This window comes from Anthonomus grandis, chromosome 12, assembly GCF_022605725.1.
Source record: "Anthonomus grandis grandis chromosome 12, icAntGran1.3, whole genome shotgun sequence".
NCBI lineage: Eukaryota > Metazoa > Arthropoda > Insecta > Coleoptera > Curculionidae > Anthonomus > Anthonomus grandis.
In genome coordinates, this window is record NC_065557.1 from 665,706 (window position 1) to 687,905 (window position 22,200).

The 22,200-nt window shown below is 35.3% G+C and overlaps 2 protein-coding genes across 17 annotated transcripts in view; one reads left to right on the forward strand and one right to left on the reverse strand.

The window, feature by feature from the left end:
* LOC126742680 (uncharacterized) lies at positions 1-8,843 on the forward strand. 14 transcript variants are annotated; one of them, XR_007662653.1, is made up of 5 exons: positions 1-311; positions 365-1,287; positions 1,342-1,522; positions 3,569-7,408; positions 7,773-8,843. XR_007662653.1 is itself a non-coding variant. In XM_050449437.1 (4 exons), the coding sequence occupies exons 1-4, from the start codon at positions 185-187 to the stop codon at positions 4,669-4,671; spliced, it is 2,334 nt and encodes a 777-aa protein (XP_050305394.1). In that variant the 5' UTR covers positions 1-184; the 3' UTR covers positions 4,672-8,843. The 14 variants fall into 14 exon arrangements, 1 of the variants encoding a protein (XP_050305394.1); XR_007662656.1 differs by having other exon boundaries at positions 7,955-8,843; XR_007662650.1 differs by having other exon boundaries at positions 3,569-7,044; positions 7,227-8,843.
* Positions 8,838-22,200, reverse strand: part of LOC126742681 (angiotensin-converting enzyme-like) — a 24,939-nt gene continuing 11,576 nt past the window's right edge. For all 3 annotated transcript variants that reach the window (XM_050449439.1, XM_050449440.1, XM_050449441.1), the window contains exons 4-9: positions 18,271-18,526; positions 17,907-18,213; positions 17,690-17,842; positions 12,682-12,982; positions 9,796-10,082; positions 8,838-9,145 (exon numbers count right to left, since the gene is read on the reverse strand). In XM_050449439.1, coding sequence (XP_050305396.1) covers positions 8,854-9,145; positions 9,796-10,082; positions 12,682-12,982; positions 17,690-17,842; positions 17,907-18,213; positions 18,271-18,526 — 1,596 coding nt within the window. In that variant the 3' untranslated portion in view covers positions 8,838-8,853. The remainder of the gene's footprint in view (positions 9,146-9,795; positions 10,083-12,681; positions 12,983-17,689; positions 17,843-17,906; positions 18,214-18,270; positions 18,527-22,200) is intronic.

Below are 22,200 nucleotides of genomic sequence, written 5' to 3' on the forward strand. Positions count from 1 at the left end.
CTGTCACTGTCAAAAGTCCAACCAACAACAAAACAACAAACAGATGTTAATTTTTTAATAAATTACCAATTAATTATCCTCCAACCACTTGAAACGTATTCAATATTTTTTCAAGTTCTCCATTATTCTATCCATTACCAACTCAATAAGTATTTCTTCAAGAGTCATAATTCATACCCTATAGATGTCCAACGTTATTCCACCTTTGTTGAGCGACACTCCTCCACCACCACCGATTGATGATCATGAGGAAGACGATGAATTCGGCGACTTTGCTGGTTCAAATAATTTGTCCATCGACTGTGATGACAGTAAGTTCAATAAAAGTGGCTGTGTAAATCACTGTACATTACCCATCTTCCAGGTTATTCACCACCAGGGACCCCATTAGAGATTCCCACGGTGCCCTTTGATTTGGACCCCGATCCTGCCCCACCCAACAAAACCTGTAAGAGTTCATCGGTGACAAAAGATTTTCATGACAAGAGAAAAGACTCTGATTCACCCCCACTGTTAAATGGTATCCTAGAGGATTTAAAATTGCCTGAACATGTAAATAATATTGATACTGCCGAAACTGTAACAGATCATCAAGAAATCAACTGTGATATTCAAACCTCTTTTAATAATGTGCAACAGCTGGAGGTTGAGGAGATTAGTGAGGAGCCTTGTGTGTGTGATAAAGTGATTAATGAGTTGGAAAGTGTAAAGCAATTCGATGAAGAATGCAATAATAGCAGTATTTTACAAGAATCAGGAGATATCGTGACCTGTATTACTCTTGACAATAAACCTTTAGAGAAAGTTGAAACTAAGGAAAATATAAATGATTTTGCTGTCAATTTAGATGATGAGTTTGCTGATTTTTCTTGTGCCCCTGCTGAAACAGATTCAGACGATTTTGGAGATTTTACTTCCATCACGATAGTTACACACCAGGATAATTTTGCGAGTTTCCCTGAGACCCCTCCGAGTCCAACTGAGGACGACGACTTTGGGGATTTTGCCTCCATTTCAACCTTGCCAATGGCCGAACCTCCTCAATCAAGAGTTTTATTATTAAATGAAAAACAAGCACTGGAAAAGTCAACGGAAATAGTTAAGGAAATGTTTCCAGTGCCGCAAATGGCGGTGCCCGATTTCCGGGAGGGGAATTTTGAAGAAACTGATAAGGTTTTTAATCAGATCAAGAACATTACCGAGACACACGCTTTGGCTTACCAGTGGTCCAAGTCGGCAAGTCAGAACTTACTTTTGAAGGCTTTGAATATTGATTCAAGGAATATTGTAAGTGTGAGAGCTTTTTATAGTGTTTTAGGTGTTCATTGGCTTGTTTTTTAGTTGTTTGGTCCTGGTTGGAACCCCTCGATGCCCCGGTTTGCAGCCAACTTGAGCCTCACCCCACTAGAACCGGTTAAATCGGAAATCCTGACGCCCGTTCCTGTAAGGGAGCCTCAAAAACTATCTACCGCACCCACGAATTTGCCTGGTTTTGATCTTGGATTAAGTGAAAATACTGAATGTGAGTACGAGTTTTTAATATTCATTCATAAACTGACAGTGGGTTAAATGATTTTCATGCTTTCTCGGATTGTCTATTTTTAAATCCTTTAAAAGGTGCTTTAAAGTGTAGCTTGCCAGATCTAGAGCAGCTAGTTGCGCAACTAGAAATCCCTAGTTCGTCCCGGAATTATTCTCCGGCTAATGAGTATGAAAGCTGGGAAACTTGGTTGCAGTGTAAGTAATCTTATGAAGTATCGTCAAGTTTTTGACCTTAAATTTATCCTCAGGAACTTCTTTATATTAAGGTAGATAAATTATGAAAATATCTTATAGGTTAGACCCAAAAAGGGACCTTAATTGACAAAGTTGCCTCTAACTCAGGACATTTTTGAGGTACAAAAATCGTTTTTATAAGAAATTATTTCAGATTTAAATTCCTATATTACCACATCTTTTGTGTGGACATCAGTTTGTTTTGGACTATCGGTCCAGATGTACCTGCCAGTTTTTGTTCATCAGATACTTCTTTCCAATAATGGACATACCAATTAGTTTTAACTTTCCAACTTATCCAGGTTCAATGTCCAAGAGTGTAAAAATGTAATGTCTTTTGAGTTTCTACTGCTCAGATTTCCAGACATTTAAAGGTAATTTTTAATGAAATCTAATTTTGAAAAATGTGGCTTGAATGTTGTTGAAAGTTGATCCTCTTTACGCTCCTAATGATCAAGACATACTTTTCAAAAATTACTGTAATTTTGTGGTTTGAAGGTTTAGCAATAAAAGGTTTCTTTTATTGCATTTTCAAATTACCATTTTACCGTAAAATCCAAATTTGGAACATCTGACTTTGACAGGTCACGAATGACAGCTTGTCAAAGTTGAGCTTTTTTACACTTTCACTGAGTAAAACATGCATTACGAAAATTGCTGGAATTTTATTAATTTAAGATTTAAGCACAAAATGTTTGTTTCATTGCATTTTTAAATCACAATTTTATTTTAATATTTAAATTTGAAATATTTGACTTTAATAGATCACAAATGGCAGCATGTCAAAGTTGAGCTTTTTTACACTTTCAGTGAGTAAGACATACTCTACAAAAATTGCTGTAATTTTGTTGCTTTGGGGTTTAGCAACAAAAGGTTTCTCTTATTGTAATTTTGAATAATTTCTTACAATAAAATCTAAATTTCAAATGTGTGGCTTTCATAGATCATGAATGACAGCATGTCAAATTTGAGCCTTTTTTTCACTCACCATGACCAAGATCTGATTTTCAAAAATTGCTGTAAGTTTGTTGTTTCAATGTTTAGCAACAAATGATTTCTTTTGTTGCAATTTTAGATCATTCTTTTACTACAAAATCCAAACTTGAAATATCTGACTTTGACGAGTCACGAATGACAGCCTGTCAAAGTTGGGTCTTTTTACACTCTCAGTGACCAAGACACATAGAGTGTTAGAGTGTAAAAATGCATTTTCTTTCGAGTTTCTCCTTATTTCAAGAGAAAATCAACTAGTCACTTGTCCAGGCTTTTAAAGCACTTACTCTAGCGTTGAAGTTGTTCTAAAAAGGTTTAAGAGCCTAGACTAAGTGCATTATTAACTCAAGGTCAATAATAAGGCAAGTAAAGTAATATAAAAAAATAAAGGTAAATAAGGTCAGGGAATTTAAATTATTCAGAAGCCACTTACTTCCACTTGAGTTAACTTATGGAAATCTTTAAATTAATTAAATATTTATTCCAGGCTCTCGGATTTATCAAGAAATTTCTTCCAGGCTTATTCTTGCTTTGATTAGCCACTTGTTCCAGATTTTTTTACGAACTTAAACAGACTTTACTTCCAGGCACTTAAACTAACCTAATATCCTGGACTAAGTTTCTCACTAATCTACTTTATTGAAAGTAGCTTCTAAATGACTTATGAGCTTGGACTAAAAGTCTTACATCTTAAAAATCTGAAATTAACAGTTATGTAATAAGGAAATAGTGCCCTCAACAAATATGTTCCCTGAACGATCCGAGTAATATCAAGATAATCATTCAATGTCCATTTTAGCATTATCGACTAAAGAAACGCTCACCAAGATGGATCCCCAACAACCCTTAGAGCCAACCACAGTGCAACCAACCAAATCAGACTTGGAACATTCAGCGTCAATCCTCCAAGATGATTTCGATGATTTCGTATCGTATTCGCCCCCAAGGGAGAGTCCCCCCGGGCACAACATCATCCTTAGGGAGACCCACATATCCAACAAGGAACCCGACATCGTCAGTTGGCTGGAGCCGACGATCGTTACCCCGGAACTAACCAGGAAAGATCGCGGTGGGCAATTCGTGGAACCCGAGGAGGATTTCGACGAGTTCCAGATGGTGGTGGTACCAGAAGCGAGCACCTCTTTAAAAGTGCAACCCCTGGAAGCTTCTGAGGCAAAACCACAGATTGAAGATGATTTTGGAGACTTTACGTCTTACGCTTTACCTAAAAGTGAACCGGTGGTGCTGCTTCAACCGACTGTTATCGAATCGAAACCACTAGTGAGCTGGCCCGATCCCGGCATCACCGATGACGAAATCAGACGTTTCGAGGCTTTGGGGCACCTCAGAGAGAAGAGCAAGAAAGACGAAAGTGGCAAGAAAGTGGAAGAGGAGGAGGAGGAGGACGAATGGTCGGATTTCGTGTCGGTTAATCAGTCACCGGTGCACAAACTGAAAACCGAAAAGGAACGCTGCTCGACCCCCGATTTGCCGCTGTCAGTGTTAAACTTGGGCAGCGTGCAGCCCGCCAAACAGCCCATACCTGTGATAACCCCCAACGGACTGGTGCAGACCAAATTATCCTCGAAAATCCCCCTAAACATCCCCAATATGGCGACGAGTAAAGTGTACCCCCAGATCCCGAGTCATCCCCCGAAACTTCAGCCCTCGATCATTAGTCATCAGTACGGGAATTACATGGCCGCCAACAGTGGGAAATCCAACGGGGACGAGGACGAGTGGAGCGACTTCGTGTCCCACCAATCGGCGACTGGAACGGGATTTCCGGAAACGACGCGCAAAGTCACCGGAAATGGGGCAGCGGTGTCACCGTCGATGCCGGAACTTGATTTTTTGACGCCGCGTCACTTGCAGTGGACTGCCACCGGTCACCGGAAATGACCAAAGGAGCAGGTCATCTTGTAAAATTAGAACGTAAACGTCGGTATTCGGTAAGAGAAGATCCAACGCGTCGTCACAGAGTTTTTATTTATTACGATAACTAATCGTTTCACTGTGTTATTTTTATCTTAAGGAACACACTCCTGAATTTTCTTTCAGTATTAAGGAACACACCCTATATATCGTCGCTTTGGTTGTGAACTGTTCTAATCCACATAAGCCAAAACTGAAGCTAGTGCGCTTTTAAAAAACTTATATTTTCTTTTCTGGAATATTTAAAAAAAAAGGAGCGAATATAACAGTTTTTGTAAAATTTCTATTTAAGTATCACACTTTTTATGTGGATGGTTTTATTTTAGGATTATAAACTTTAGGTTTTATGTGGCTTGGCTATATTCACTACAACAAATTTGGTTGTTCTGTCATATTATTTTAAGGTATGAAAAGGTCTAACAGTTTAATGTTTAAAATGATGATAACTCAGCATTTATTATAAATATTAGTGGTACAGAAAGTATAAAAATAACCGCAATTCAAACTGTGAGTCTTTGACCATATCGGATTTAACTTGAACCTCATCAGTGGTTCTTTTATTGCAATTTTAAATGATTCTTTTACTCTAAAATCCAAATTTGATTTATCTGAGTTTAACGGGTCACGAATGACAGTATGTCAAAGTCTTATACTTTTTAGTTATATTATTTGTTGACAGTCAATTTTCGATTTTTCGTCGGTTAGAACTGTTCACCAATAATGCGACGATATATCTTTCAGCGGGACAGTGATTTGAAAAGTAACGACATTAACTGGTAATAGAAGGTATATCCGCTAGTAACCTGTTGAAGGTTCTGGTAGGTCACTAAAGTTTGTCAATAACGCAATTCGTGGTTGACATAAGAACGTTGTCACTTGTGGTACAGTAAAATGGTTTTTGGTCTGTAACCAGATTATTTTAGCTTTTTAGTATTTTTCGTACTTAATTAAAGGGTTCCAAGAGCCCAAAGTGTACATAATTGCTTATAATTTATTTTACATGTTGCTTAAGTGATATTTGATTGCATAATTATTTATATGTTTTAGAAGTTATGTAATGGGCAAATCTTAACTTATTCCTTCTAATTTTAACGTTTTTTTTGGGCGTATCCTGTTGCAACAGATAAACAATTTAATTATAATAGATGGGTGCCATCTTGGCTCATTCGGCATTTTGACAAAGTAAGAATGGGTTTTAAATCATTCCTTTATAATAAACTCCAAATTTGAAATATGTGGCTTTTAAGGGTCACGAATGACAGCTTGTCAAATTTGAGCCTTTTTACACCGTCACTGAACGAGATATGGTTTTCAAAAATTGGTGTTATTTTGTTGCTTGAAGAATTAGTAACAAAGTGTTTCTTTTATTGTATTTTTATATCATTCGTTTATAATAAAATTCAAATGTAAAATAACTGACTTTGACAGGTCATGAATGACAGTTTGTCAAAGTTTAGCCTTTTTTCACTCTCAATAACTCTGAGACATGATTTTCAAAAATTGCTGTAATTTTGTTACACTAACGTTTAGCAACAAATGGTTTCTTTTATTATAATTTTAAATCATTATATTATTATAAAATTCAAATTTGAAATATCGGACTTTGACAGGTCATGAATGACAGCTTGTCAAAGTTGAGCCTTTTTTCACTCTCAATGACTTCAAAACATGATTTTCAAAAATTGCTGTAATTTTGTTACTCTAACGTTTATCAACAAATGGTTTCTTTTATTATAATTTTACATCATTATTTTACCATAAAATTCAAATTTGCAGTATCGGACTTTGACAGGTCATGAATGACAGCTTGTCAAAGTTGAGCCTTTTTTCACTCTCAATGACTCCGAAACATGATTTTCAAAAATTGCTGTAATTTTGTTACTCTAACGTTTTATCAACAAATGGTTTTTTTTATTATAATTTTAAATCAATATTTTACCATAAAATTCAAATTTGAAGTATCTGACTTTGACAGGTCATGAATGGCAGCTTGTCAAAGTTGAGCCTTTTTTCACTCTCAATGACTCTGAAACATGATTTTTAAAAATTTCTGTAATTTTGTTATTCTAACGTTTTATCAACAAATGGTTTTTTTTATTATAATTTTAAATCAATATTTTACCATAAAATTCAAATTTGAAGTATCTGACTTTGACAGGTCATGAATGGCAGCTTGTCAAAGTTGAGCCTTTTTTCACTCTCAATGACTCTGAAACATGATTTTCAAAAATTTCTGTAATTTTGTTGTTCTAACGTTTATCAACAAATGGTTTTATTTATTATAATTTTAAATCATTATTTTATTATAAAATTCAAATTTGAAGTATTTGACTTTGACAAGTCATGAATGACAGCTTGTCAAAGTTGAGCCTTTTTTCACTCTCAATGACTCTGAAACATGATTTTCAAAAATTTCTGTAATTTTGTTATTCTAACGTTTATCAACAAATGGTTTTATTTATTATAATTTTAAATCATTATTTTATTATAAAATTCAAATTTGAAGTATTTGACTTTGACAGATCACGAATGACAGCTTGTCAAAGTTGAGCCTTTTTTCAGTCTTAATGACTCCAAAACATGATTTTCAAAAATTTCTGTAATTTTGTTGTTCTAACGTTTATCAACAAATGGTTTTATTTATTATAATTTTAAATCATTATTTTATTATAAAATTCAAATTTGAAGTATTTGACTTTGACAGGTCATGAATGACAGCTTCTCAAAGTTGAGCCTTTTTTCACTCTCAATGACTCTGAAACATGATTTTCAAAAATTTCTGTAATTTTGTTGTTCTAACGTTTATCAACAAATGGTTTCTTTTATTATAATGTTACATCATTATTTTACCATAAAATTCAAATTTGCAGTATCTGACTTTGAAAGGTCATGAATGACAGCTTGTCAAAGTTGAGCCTTTTTTCATTCTCAATAACCCTGAGGCATGATTTTCAAAAATTGCTGTAATTTTGCTACTCTAACGTTTATCAACAAATGGTTTCTTTTATTATAATTTTACATCATTATTTTACCATAAAATTCAAATTTGAAGTATCCGACTTTGACAGGTCATGAATGACAGCTTGTCAAAGTTGAGCCTTTTTTCACTCTCAATGACTCTGAAACATGATTTTCAAAAATTGCTGTAATTTTGTTACTCTAACGTTTATCAACAAATGGTTTTATTTATTATAATTTTAAATCAATATTTTACCATAAAATTCAAATTTGAAGTATCTGACTTTGACAGGTCATGAATGGCAGCTTGTCAAAGTTGAGCCTTTTTTCACTCTCAATGACCCTGAGGCATGATTTTCAAAAATTGCTGTAATTTTGTTACTTTAACGATTAGCAACAAATGGTTTCTTTTATTATAATTTTAAATCATTATTGTACTATAAAATTCAAATTTGAAGTATCTGACTTTGACAAGTCATGAATGACAGCTTGTCAAAGTCAAGCCTTTTTTCACTCTCAATGGCCCTGAGCCATGATTTTCAAAAATTGCTGTAATTTTGTTACACGAACGCTTAGCAACAAATGGTTTCTTTTATTATAATTTTACATCATTATTTTACCATAAAATTCAAATTTGAAGTATCTGACTTTGACAGGTCACGAATGACAGCTTGTCAAAATTGAGCCTTTTTACACCCTCAATGCTTAAGACATGGTTTTCAAAAATTGCTGTAATTTTGTTGCTTTAATGTTTAGCAACAAACGGTTTCTTTTATTGTTATTTCTAATCATTCCTTTACAATAAATTCTAAATGTGAATTGTCTATTGCAACAGTTAACCTTAAAATCTCTAGCGCCATAGACGCCATTTTGAAAAAATAGGAATGGGATAAGGGGGAAAAGAGTTCATAAATCGATGTTCCGTACTTTCTTTGCAATATACGCCGAGTGAGATCGTTTCTAATATAAAGTTTCTACTATTTAGTCAATAATTTAATGGACGTAAATGTGAAAAAAAACGGTGATATTTACTGATTTTCCTCCCGAATTAACTCACACAATTTATATACATCAAGTTCACGTTTCATTTTTTAGGTACCGCAGCTTAAAAACAATTTGTAAATATTGTAAAGCATATTGTTACTGTATACATTCCAAAATAAATTTAATATTATTTAAAATCACGTGTTTTTATTTCTGATAAACTACTACTACCCATAACAACAGAACTATCACAGAATTAATAAAACTAAAATGGGTACGCCCCTGGCCGTTTTTCACCAACGGTTGGTAAAGGGCGAGGTCCTCTTTGCTCGTCATCCAACCGATCACCGGCTCGTTTCTGTTGCTACTCTGCAACCATAGCAACAACGGTTTGAAGTATTCGATCATCCGGTCAGCTGACAGTTTGTCCGTACGCCCTTTCGTTAGCATTTTCAGTACGTCTTTCCAGTGGCGTGCTTTACCCACCCGAAGTATATCACTGGAATATTATTCAAAGTTAAAAAATAAAGAGGGCGGCTAGTGTGAAATTTAAAGGTGATTTGTGAGTTAATTTGACGTTTCTTCGCAAAATGGCGGGATTTCTGGTTTACAAAATGTAATTGCGGTTGTTCCTTAAGACGAATGCCAAGGTTTGTTATTATAGTAAGTTTGGCATATGTCATTTGTTAAGGTTAGTTTGTGTAAAATAATAACATTTTATACGAGGAAGGAATACCGAAAGGAAAAGCTACAAATAAAGACAATGAAGGTGACGTTTCTATCTGGTTAACAAGGATGGCAGCGTTGTGTTATCATAATTTGACGATCAATTAACGTCAAAAACAATTTCATTTTTATGTTATATTTTTAGGTTATACTAACGTCGTTTCTTCCTTTCTTTACATAAATTAGATCTAAATTACCGGAATTTTGAGCATAAATTGTTACGTTGAACTGCCGTTGTCGTTTCTTTATTTGTATCTATAAATCTAATTTAATTTTTTGGAAAAGCATGCATCCGTTTTTCTTCCTATTAATTAAATGTGTCACACCAAAAGTCTAACGTAATAAAGTGGCAAATGTCAAGGTGACTTTTTAGATTGACAAATGACATTTGACAAACGTCACAAAACAAATTAAAGGTAATACCTGAGCACTCTCCCGGCCTCCCGTGACCTGTAAACGTCGCAGGTGTGCAACGGTCCCTTATGCGCAGCCGCGTCGCACATGTTCCCGTAAATCTGAAACTCCAACAGTAACGCGACGTAATACTTGACGTAGGCGACGTCGGCTGCGACGTGACGTTTCGCGGCGGCGTCGAAGTGGGCGTCGGCGGCGCGTCCCACCGGCGGCACCACGCCCTGGTACCTCAGGCGCATGCTCCACCATTCCGCGTTCATTTTATTAACTCCCCGTTCGAATATTTGGTTACGCCACTGAAAAAGGAACAAAAAAAAAAAACAGTTTTAAAGAGTACGAAGCCAATGAAACGTGAACAACTCCCGATATTAATCGAATAGTATTCCCAGAAACTCCATAAGTGCAGTTCAAACGATTGGTACAGACCAATAGTTTGTAAAAATATGCCCCACTGTAATTCCTAAGTGATGTCTTCGAAAAAGCCAGTACATGATACTCTAGATAATATCAATATTTAGAATATCTATCACGATAGATCATTTTATATATCTATCAAAGATAGATCGAATATATAAAGGTAATCGACTAGATAGATGAAGGAGCATAGTGGTTAAACAAGAAATTTTATATTAGTATTTAATATATCTATTCAGATAATAAAACACAAAATAACAGTAGTCTTATAATACCTATATCCCATCAGCAATAAAACTCGAGGAATAAAATACAACCAGTATATAACAGAAGCTTGCAAAACCACTAATATTATTGGGAGTACAATAAACGAATAAGAAAGAAGAAACTTAAAGAAAGCAGATTCGTACCAATATATTTATGTATTTATTTTATTTTATCAACAAACAGTGCCCATTACAAAATACATAATCTTAAGAATCAATAACAATCATAATAGTGCAATATTAATTACATAAATATTAAATTATCAAGTATCTTGTGATAAGCGAAGGAAGTGAATTTCAGAATGTTGATGAGCCGCTCTAGTAGTTCTAGAGAAAAATTTATTAAAGTCATAATTTGTACGGTGAATTGGATAGTGAAAACTTCATATTGTCTCTTATAAGTCTTAGTGGAACATGCAAATCAGTTTTTTTTTAGTAATTCAGGTGCTGGCACCTTACTATGAAGAATTTCGTAAAGGGTTAAGAGGCCTCTTCTTACCATTTATTTGGGAATCTTCATAATTATCTAAATTATTCAGTTCATATACTACAAGTTTTAAGAACTTGTGATCATCAACAAATTTGAGACAGTCAATATGAAATCTATAGTATAGGGACCAGATACAAGATCCACAGTATAGGATTTTTAAGGATTCTTCTAATAAATCAAAGCATCTTTAAGGCCCTAGCAACAGCATTATTCAAATGAATATTAAACTGGAAATTCTTGTCTAGTGCAATACCAACGTCTCTGATAATAGAGACTCTTTCAAGACTGTATTGGTTAAATTTGACATTAAATTTTATAGAACCTCTAGTCCGTAAAAAGCTCAAAGTTTTACATTTCAGTGACATACCATTTTTCAAATACCCAGTCCTGAATTAATTTAACAACACAATTGAGCAGTAAAGCAGGTAATTACAGCAAGTAAACAAAACCGTTGGAATTTTCCCGATAGTGCCCATAGGAGTCGAGATATGGACCTCCAAAGTTTGGGATTTTTCATTTTTAGGGTATACCCCCCCGTATCGAATTTTTCACCAAAAATTGATTTTTTTCGAATTTGAGCTAACTATACCAGCGGCTTATTCCCATCACCTACATTACGAAAACACCGGGTTATAACGGAATTCGACCAGAACAAGTGAAATTATAGCACTTTGAAAATTCGGAAAAAGTCATTTTTCGACCTCATTTTTGAGGCCAAAAATGGGCATCAAAAATGCCATATCTCGGCTATCGTAAAAGCTACGACCTTGCGGATGGTCTCGTTGGATTCAGAACGACGAAACTAAGACAAAACCGTTGGAATTTTCCCGATAGTGCCCATAGGAGCCGAGATATGGACCTCCAAAGTTTGGGATTTTTCATTTTTAGGGTATACCCCCCCGTATCGAATTTTTCACCAAAAATTGATTTTTTTCGAATTTGAGATAAATATACCAGCGGCTTATTCCCATCACCTACATTACGAAAACACCGGGTTATAACGGAATTCGACCAGAACAAGTGGAATTATAGCACTTTGAAAATTCGGAAAAAGTCATTTTTCGACCTCGTTTTTGAGGCCAAAAATGGGCATCAAAAATGCCATATCTCGGCTATCGTAAAAGCTACGACCTTGCGGATGGTCTCGTTGGATTCGGAACGACGAAACTAAGACAAAACCGTTGGAATTTTCCCGATAGTGCCTAAAACATTCATTAGTATCATTTATAAAGACACTGAAAATGAGTGACCCAAGATGTGAGTTTTGAGAATTGATGGGAACCAAATTATTCTGAACGACAAAAAACCGCTAATTTAAACAATAAGCCTTTTGGATAAGTAAGTAGCACCCGAACCAAGACAACAAAGTTGTCATGGTCATTGTCATCAATCATGTCATGGTCATATCCATCAATCCCAAGCTTATGTCAGTTTTAAAACATTTTCCTAGTACCAATGTTAACAGAAATAAGAAATTTAGGTGTTTTTATGGACAAAGTTAATGTAAAACTGTTTTAACTTTCCTTGAATTGTCCATAATCAGCATTCAACTGCCTGGAATAAAGACTCAATTAAAAAGAAGAATTATTCCAGGCAATTGAAGTAATTTACAAATAGAGTCTTCAAGTGCCTAAAAGAAACAAGAAATTCAGCTCTTTCCAGTAATTTTTCTAGACACACCACTAGTAACTAAGAAAAAGCTTCTCTAAGAAGATCAATACTCACTAAGTCTATTAAATAAGCGAATGGAGCGTAGGCGACCTTCTGCAACGCGATCAGCATTAAAAAATTGATGTTTCTCTCGTAGAGGTCGGTGCTGTTGTTACTAAGGCCGATCCTGTACAGGTGGATCGGGTTGAACACCGATAAAAGTACCGCGTTGGCGACACCGTCGTGGAAACCCGGATTGGCGCCGTCTCTGTACAGATACGGTTGTTCGGCGTAGTACATGTAGTACTCGATATGCGCCATTTCCCTATGGGTCGAGATCAGGTTCTCCATGTTCACTTCCGTGCATTGTTTTATCCTGAAATGGAACATTTCCAATTAGATTTGACGTAAATCAATTGCCCCTTCTTCCTTTTCTGAGATGACAATGACAAGACTCTTTCACCTAATTGGTGTATGGATCACATGAGACAAAAAAGTGTAATAGGCATATCATAATAAAATAATAACAATTATTGTTCTTTTTAGACTATTTAATAAAATTATCAATTTTTTATACTAAATTATAATTGAGCGAAGTTTAGAGCCTGAAAATTAATTCAAAACTATCCATTAAGTGCCTGAATGAGATGAATTCTATTTCAGTAAAAGCAGAATTAATAAGATCATGTAACAAAAGTATTTTCCGTGATTTGCTGAAAATAAACAATTTCTTTACCTAAGTAAAACGCTCCGTATGTTTATTTTTCTCAAATACCACAATTCCTCTTATAATCAGATTTGAAATACGCGCCTTAATTATCTGAGCCAATCACAGACGAAGCGCCTCGATTGGCCCGCATGCATATTTATATCTATCACACGCTGTTGCAAAGCGAGCGATACCCGAACGCAGTTCTTATCTATCACATGTTTTGCAAACGCGCCTCTTTAACATAGCACATGCGATCGCTAAAAAATGTCTTTCCGATAAAAAATATAATATTACAAATGCCTGCAATGTTCTTTCGGAACAACAGAAACATATTATCTATAAAATAGCGACTGGGAACCAACCCTCTTTCAATTTGCTTAAACCCCTTCTGCTAAAAAAATATGTAACTGATGTAGAACAGAGTGTAACTTCACCCATAAAAGATAGCTGGAATGTAGAGCCTAGTAACGATTTTGTTGTTAATATTGGGCACCCAGGGGAACAAGATATTGAAAAAACTGAGGTCACAGGCGTTTTAGCCGAATGGAAAACATTTGTACACAAATTGGATCTTAACGTTCAACAAAATCTTTTAGATGATTCTGAGAACTTTGTAGGTGGGGTGAAGGCATTCATGCAAAACTACAAAAAAAATATTAACAGTTCGTCGTCTCTTCTGAGTATATTGCACACAGCCTTTAAACCCTGCTGTTCATCTTTAAATAGGAAAGTGGTACACACAACTAGAAAAGGTACTAAAATTTTTGTCCAACCCACAAGTGTAGCAAGGAGAAAGACCAAATTTACAGGAAGAAGACGATTTCAGTCTGGAAGAAAACCGAACCTCATAGCACAGTCTAACAAGTTGAAATCTATATACTTTGCTCATAGCCTTAAAAGTTGTGTCACGCAAAATCGAGCTCTAGGAGCTAGAAAAATTGCTAAATAATGTCAGGTTCTTATATTTGTATAATATACGAGTAGTATGTAGGTTATTAAAAAAAAAATGCGAAAAAATTAAGAGGTAATTTTTTGTTCAAAATAAAGGGTAGTTTGTTGTATAAATGTTGTGTCAAAAGTCAACGTAATTAAAAGTAACTAACCTTTATTAATCCGATATCTCCCTAATGTTTATACAACAAATTACCGTTTATTTGAACAAGGAATAACCCCCTTAAGTTTTTTGTACTTATTTTGAGACAACCTGTATAAGTTTTACCGTTATTTTGCTGTTTATATTCAGATGTTTCTAAATGTTTAAAAAGTTTTGTTGTTTTTTATTATTTCATTTGACAGTTTCATGTACTATTCATGTCAAATAAAACTTGAGAGATTATTGTCGTTATTATTTTGATCTATACAGTGCGAACGTAAAGGTTGGAATAAATTCATTTAAAAATCAGGGGTATGTTCAAAAAAAAAACGCTCGGACATGTCGATTTTTATTTTTAACTGCGGGTTTTCTTACTATAATTTTATGTATACAGGGTGGCCCAAAAATAAGTTACGGTCATCAACGTAATTTTTTTAAATGTAAACACCTATTTTTTATTTTAGATTTAGGTTCTACATCAAATTCTAAGTACATTTCGTGTACCACGTCCTATACCTAAACTTGACCGTTGACGATTGAACACAATAAAAGGAGAGATTCTTCAATTCTATTTTTGGAAGAGTTATTTATATCAAGCAAGAATACATAAAAATATTTAAATTAATTTATTAAGTGTTGAAAATGGCTGCCACGAACCTCTTGGCAATATCACAGTCGATGCTGAAATTCTTGTAAAACGTTATCGATAACAGAAGGTTCTATCAATCTTATTTCTTCCGTTATTCTAATTTTTAAGTCTTCAATGTTGTTTGGCCGATTAACATAAACTTTGGACTTAAGATACCCCCACAAAAAAAAATCTAAAGGAGTCAGATCCGGCGATCTGGCCGGCCATTCAATTGCACCCCTCCGACCAATCCAACGTCCAGGGAAAACGGTATCCAGGTACTGGCGCACGGGACGAGTGTAATGGGCTGGAGCTCCATCTTGCTGATACCATAAGGAATTATCTAATATATCCGGGTCTTCTGGATCGGGGTATAAAGTGGCAAGGCATGGAACCAAGTCATTTTCTAAAAACTCTAAATACCTCTCACCATTCAAGTATCCTTCAAAGAAAAAGGGCCCTATAACCCTGTTTTCAATCACCCCGGCCCAAACATTTACTTTTTGAGGGACTTGGCTGTGGCACTCCATCATCCAGTGCGGATTTTCGGTAGCCCAATATCGGCAGTTTTGCCGGTTTACACTACCATGAAGACAAAACGTTGCCTCATCAGAAAATACAATTTTTTTTGAAAATTGTGGATTAGCATGGCACAAGTCCATAAGTCTCTCACAAAATTCTAAACGCCTATCTGGGTCATCTTCATTTAGTTCATGAACCAATTGAACTTTGTAAGGGTGTCATTTATTTATACCTAAATACTTAACGACGGATGTCTGGGATATCTGATTTTCTAACGCAATATTGCGACTCGTTTTATGGCAATCTTCTTCAACTGCCAGCAAAACATTTAGTTGCTTCTCTTCTGATATACTTGACCGACCTTTCGTATAATTATCCCTGACATGACCCAAATCCCGATATTTCTGTTCTATTTTACTGACAGTACTTTGAGATATACGTGGCCTATCAGGATACTTGGCATGATAAATTTCACAGACTTCCATTTGAGTGCGCATCCTGTTTCCATAACCAATCATCATCAAAATCTCTATACGCTCTCGCTCACTAAGACGTACCATTTTTTGAAATTTTAATTTTATCTTTTGATAAACTTAACACAAGCAAAACTTTGCTTAGGCATCTAAATCAAACTAAATTCACTCAAAATTATTTGATGTCAACAAATTGTGACAAGTTAACAATCAAAAACACCAACCACAAATGTAAATAACCAAACAATAACTGATAGGTTGCTTGATATAAATAACTCTTCCAAAAATAGCCTTTTATTGTGTTCAATCGTCGAGTTTAGGTATAGGACATGGTACATGAAATGTACTTAGAATTTGATGTAGAACCTAAATCTAAAATAAAAAATAGGTGTTTACATTTAAAAAAATTACGTTGATGACCGTAACTTATTTTTGGGCCACCCTGTATACATAAAATTATAGTAAGAAAACCCGCAGTTAAAAATAAAAATCGACATGTCCGAGCGTTTTTTTTTTGAACATACCCCCGAATTTTAAATGAATTTATTCCAACCTTTACGTTCGCACTGTATAGTAGTACAAGTGTACTTTTATACTGTGGTACTATACAGGGTGTAAATAAATAAGTACAAAAAAATTCAGGGTGTGATTCTTGGGTTAATTTTAAGAAAAACACTTTATATGAACGTATGTCCTAGAAGTCCCAACTTTTGATATACAGGGTGGATGCACAGAAAATGCATATCAAATTATACTACAATATCTAGTTAGGACTTTTAGGACATACATATACGTTCATCTAAAATTGTTTTCTTTAAATTTACCCAAGAATCACCCCCTGATTTTTTTCGCACTTATTTATTTACACCCTGTATAATAGGATACAAAAATCGAGTTTGGAATAACAAATTTCCAATAATATATCATCATTCATAATATTCATAAAAAAGGTGCCTCTTTTAATCTAGAGGTCAGAACACCTGGCTGTTGGCAAGGCTGCTGTCTACCTATATTAGAATCTTTCATGCAAGATTACTCGTTCTAAGTGCAAAATTCAAAAATATGATATTAATAAATCTTAAAGCATTTTTCTATATCTAGGGCATAACAACGCCATTTGTTTGTTTTTGATTTTAACTTAAAAACCAGGCCCAAAAATAAAAATAAAACGTGCTGTTATGCCCTTCATAAATTAGCAGTACTGGCAGTAAGACCACAACAGTTTTTATTTTCCTTGTTTACTATTTTCCTCGAAGAAATCCTGCAAAAACACATTTTTTTAAAACTGTTGTCCTATACTGACCTATATCGGCAAGAACACAAAGCTAACGATAGATTGAATTATCAATCATTAATAAATATTGTGCACATACGATGCCATCGAGAGAGACACATATACCTGTGATTGGACTGAACGTCGAGTTGAAAAGTCACGTAGTGGAGAGCGCTTGTCTTGTTTTCCCTAGGAAATTAAAATACAGTTTATTTAGCGATTACAGGTGATAGTTATGAAGGCGCGTTTGGGATAACATGTGATAGATAAGAAACTAAGTTCGGCTCTCGGGATGAGCGATAGCGTATGATAGATATAAATATGCGGCCCGCATGGGTGCGGAAATTAATGTATCCTAGATCAATGCCCTAAAACTACTCACCGAAAGTCGATTTTATTACAAAAATCCCAGGCGCTGGCGGTGCACTGCACCTTCCTCGAGTTCGGTTTTTCGATCATCGACCACCTCCAGAATTCCGGGGGCATCGGTTTCAAACCCAGCGAAGTAAAAAATTCTTCGGCCATTTGAAACATTCTAGAAAAAAAAAAACTCTTCGGCGTCTTAACTTGTTTCAGTGAAAATCCCCCCCTTCGATTACCTCAAAGGAGTGAATCCTTGCTGCAACATTTCCCCGGTAACATCGAGGCCGCCATACTCTGGATATGGCGCTACGATATCATAAATGTTCCTCCAGTCCTGGGCCCATAGGTTGCCCAGAATATGGGCGGGCAGGGGCCCATCTGGTCTCACCACCTCCGGACCGTATTTCTTGTAAAGTCTGGATCGCACGTACGCGAACAACTCCTTGTACAACGGCAGGATTTTCCGGAAGGTTTCGACCAATTCGTCTTGGAAATCGGCGGTTTCATATACGAAGGAAGTCTCTTCTCCGGCATGTGAGAACCCTTGAAACAAAAACCGACAATTTTACCCAAAAAATTAAAACCATTCTGGATCCGAACCGTTTTTAATGGCCGCCTGATTGGCCAGATCCACGTATCGCATAAATTTGTTCTTCATAGGCGGGCCGGTTTTATCGTGCCACTCCTTCCACATATGGAGCAACTCCAGGTGGTTCCTGGATTTCGCCATAATCCGCTGGATGTCCGAGAGGTCCAGGTCGCAGTAGGTGGCCTCCTGACCGTGCGGATCTGGTGTGTACGGACATATTCTCACGTGGGCGTATAGATCTTTCATTTCCGAGATCAAATGGTGAATCTGTAAGTATTCATATCTCGATTATTTCTGGTCTAAGAAGAAAAGTTGTAGAGAATACTTTGCTCTAGAAAAAATTTTTTAAGTATATTTTGTCTAAGGGGAATAATTTTCCATGTATAACGAGATCAAGACAATCTATATATGGATAGGCTATAATAATTTCTTTTTAAGATAAGCTCGGTTAATTTTGATCTGGGAGAAAAATGTCTGACGGCCCAAAATTATAAAGAAAACTCGGCTTTATAAAAATGATTCTAAGCATTTTTTATGTAGATTCAATAGTTTTCAAGATATCTCGAAATTAGGATTATATTTAGCCTTGTCTTGGCTATATTAACTTTTTTTGGAAAATGCTTGGTAAGCATTGATCCGAGAGAAAAATGTCTAGGGATCAAAAGTGTAGATCGCAGTCTACTGTACAAAAATTATTCTAAGCATTTTTTACGTAGACTCAACAGTTTTCGAGATATCTTGAGATCAACATCATCTCGACTTGCCTTGGCTAAAATAATTTTAGTTGGAAAAATCTCGGTTAGCATTGATTTTGGAAAAAAATGTCTAGGGATTAAAAGTGTAGATCAGAGCCTGATCTACAAAAACGATCCTAAGGGTTTTTTACGTAGACTCAACAGGTTTCGAAATATCTCAGGATCAACGTTAGATCGCCTTGCTTTGACCAAATATATTATTCTAGCAAAAAAACTTGGTTACCATTGATTTGAGAGAAAAATATCAGAAGATCAAAACTGTAGATCCGAATCTGATCTACAAAAATGATTCAAAGCGTTTTTTACGTGGACCCAACTATTTTCCAGATATCTCAACAATAACATTATCTCGCCTTTTCCTGGCTATAGCAACTTTTATTGAAGAAATCTCGATTACTATTGATTTGAGAGAAAAACGTCTAGGGATCAAAACGTTAGATCGGAGTCTACTCTATAAAAATGATTCCAAGTATTTTTTACGTAGACTCAACCGATTTCGAGATATCTTGAGATCAACAACATCTCGGCTTGCTTTGACTAAAATAACTTTAGTTGGAAAAATCTCAGTTAGCATTGATTTTAGAAAAAAATGGCTAGAGACCAAAAGTGTAGATCAGAATCCGATCTACAAAAATGATTCCAAGCATTTTTTACGTAGACTTAACAGGTTTCGGGATATCTCGAGATCAACATTATCTCGCCTTGCCTTGGTTACAACACTTTTAATTCGAAAAATCTCGGTTACTAGTGATTTAAAAAAAAATGTCTAGGAATCAAAAGTGTAGATCGCAGTCTACTGTACAAAAATGATTCCAAGTATTTTTTACGTAGACTCAACAGTTTTCGAGATATCTTGAGATCAACATCATCTCGACTTGCCATGGCTAAAAAAACTCTGGTTGGAAAAATCTCGCTTATCATTGATTTGAGAAAAAAACGTCTAGGGATCAAAGGTGTAGATCAGAGTCTAGTATACAAAAATGGTTCTACACATTTTTTATGTAGACTCAAGGGGTTCAAGTTATTTCGAGATCAACATTAGATCGCCTTGCCTTGGTTACAACAACTTTTATTGGAAAAATCTCGGTTACCATTGACTTTGGAAAACAATGTCAAGGTATCAAAAGTGTAGATATGAGTCTGATGTACAAAAATGACTCCAAGCATTTTTTACGTAGAATCAACAGTTTTCGAGATATCTTGAGATCAACATCATCTCGACTTGCCTTGGCTAAAATAACTTTAGTTGGAAAAATCTCGGTTAGCATTGATTTTGGAAAAAAACGTCTAGGGATCAAAAGTATAGATCAGAGTCTAGTATACAAAAACGGTTCTACACATTTTTTATGTAGAATTAAGGGGTTCAAGTTATCTCGAGATCAACATTAGATCGCCTTGCCTTGGTTACAACAACTTTAATTGGAAAAATCTCGGTTACCACTGGTTTTGGAAAACAATGTCAAGGGATCAAAAGTGTAGATATGAGTCTGATGTACAAAAATGACTCCAAGGATTTTTTACGTAGAATCAACAGTTTTCGAGATACTTCAAGATCAACATTATCTCGCCTTGCCTCGGTTATAACAACTTTTGTTTGAAAAATCTCGGTTACCATTGATTTGAGAGAAAAACGTCTAGGGACCAAAAGAGTAGCTCGCAATCTACTGTACAAAAATGATTCTAAGCATTTTTTACGTAGACTTAACAGGTTTCGGGATATCTCGAGATCAACATTATCTCGCCTCGCCTTGGTTACAACACTTTTAATTCGAAAAATCTCGGTTACTACTGATTAAAAAAAAATGTTTAGGAATCAAAAGTGTAGATCGCAGTCTACTGTATAAAAATGATCCCAAGTATTTTTTACGTAGACTCGACAGTTTTCGAGATATCTTGAGATCAACATCATCTCGACTTGCCATGGCTAAAAAAAACTTTGGTTGGAAAAATCTCGCTTATCATTGATTTGAGAAAAAAACGTCTAGGGATCAAAAGTATAGATCAGAGTCTAGTATACAAAAACGGTTCTACACATTTTTTATGTAGAATTAAGGGGTTCAAGTTATCTCGAGATCAACATTAGATCGCCTTGCCTTGGTTACAACAACTTTAATTGGAAAAATCTCGGTTACCACTGGTTTTGGAAAACAATGTCAAGGGATCAAAAGTGTAGATATGAGTCTGATGTACAAAAATGACTCCAAGGATTTTTTACGTAGAATCAACAGTTTTCGAGATACTTCAAGATCAACATTATCTCGCCTTGCCTCGGTTATAACAACTTTTGTTTGAAAAATCTCGGTTACCATTGATTTGAGAGAAAAACGTCTAGGGACCAAAAGAGTAGCTCGCAATCTACTGTACAAAAATGATTCTAAGCATTTTTTACGTAGACCCAACAGTTTTCGAGATATCTTGAGATCAACATCATCTCGACTTGCCTTGGTTACAACACTTTTAATTCGAAAAATCTCAGTTACTAGTGATTTAAAAAAAAATGTCTAGGAATCAAAAGTGTAGATCGCAGTCTACTGTATAAAAACGATCCCAAGTATTTTTTACGTAGACTCAACAGTTTTCGAGATATCTTGAGATCAACATCATCTCGACTTGCCTTGGCTAAAATAACTTTAGTTGGAAAAATCTCGGTTAGCATTGATTTTGGAAAAAAACGTCTAGGGATCAAAAGTGTAGATCAGAGTCTAGTATACAAAAACGGTTCTACACATTTTTTATGTAGAATTAAGGGGTTCAAGTTATCTCGAGATCAACATTAGATCGCCTTGCCTTGGTTACAACAACTTTAATTGGAAAAATCTCGGTTACCACTGATTTTGGAAAACAATGTCAAGGGATCAAAAGTGTAGATATGAGTCTGATGTACAAAAATGACTCCAAGGATTTTTTACGTAGAATCAACAGTTTTCGAGATATTTCAAGATTAACATTATCTCGCCTTGCCTCGGTTATAACAACTTTTGTTTGAAAAATCTCGGTTACCATTGATTTGAGAGAAAAACGTCTAGGGATCAAAACTGTAGATCTGATAATAAACTGTAGATTCCAAGTATTTTTTACGTAGACTCAACTGTTTTTGAGATATTTCAAGATCAACATTATCTTGCCTCGCCTTGGCTACAATAACTTTTATTGGAAAAATCTCGGTTAGCATTGATCTGAGAGAAA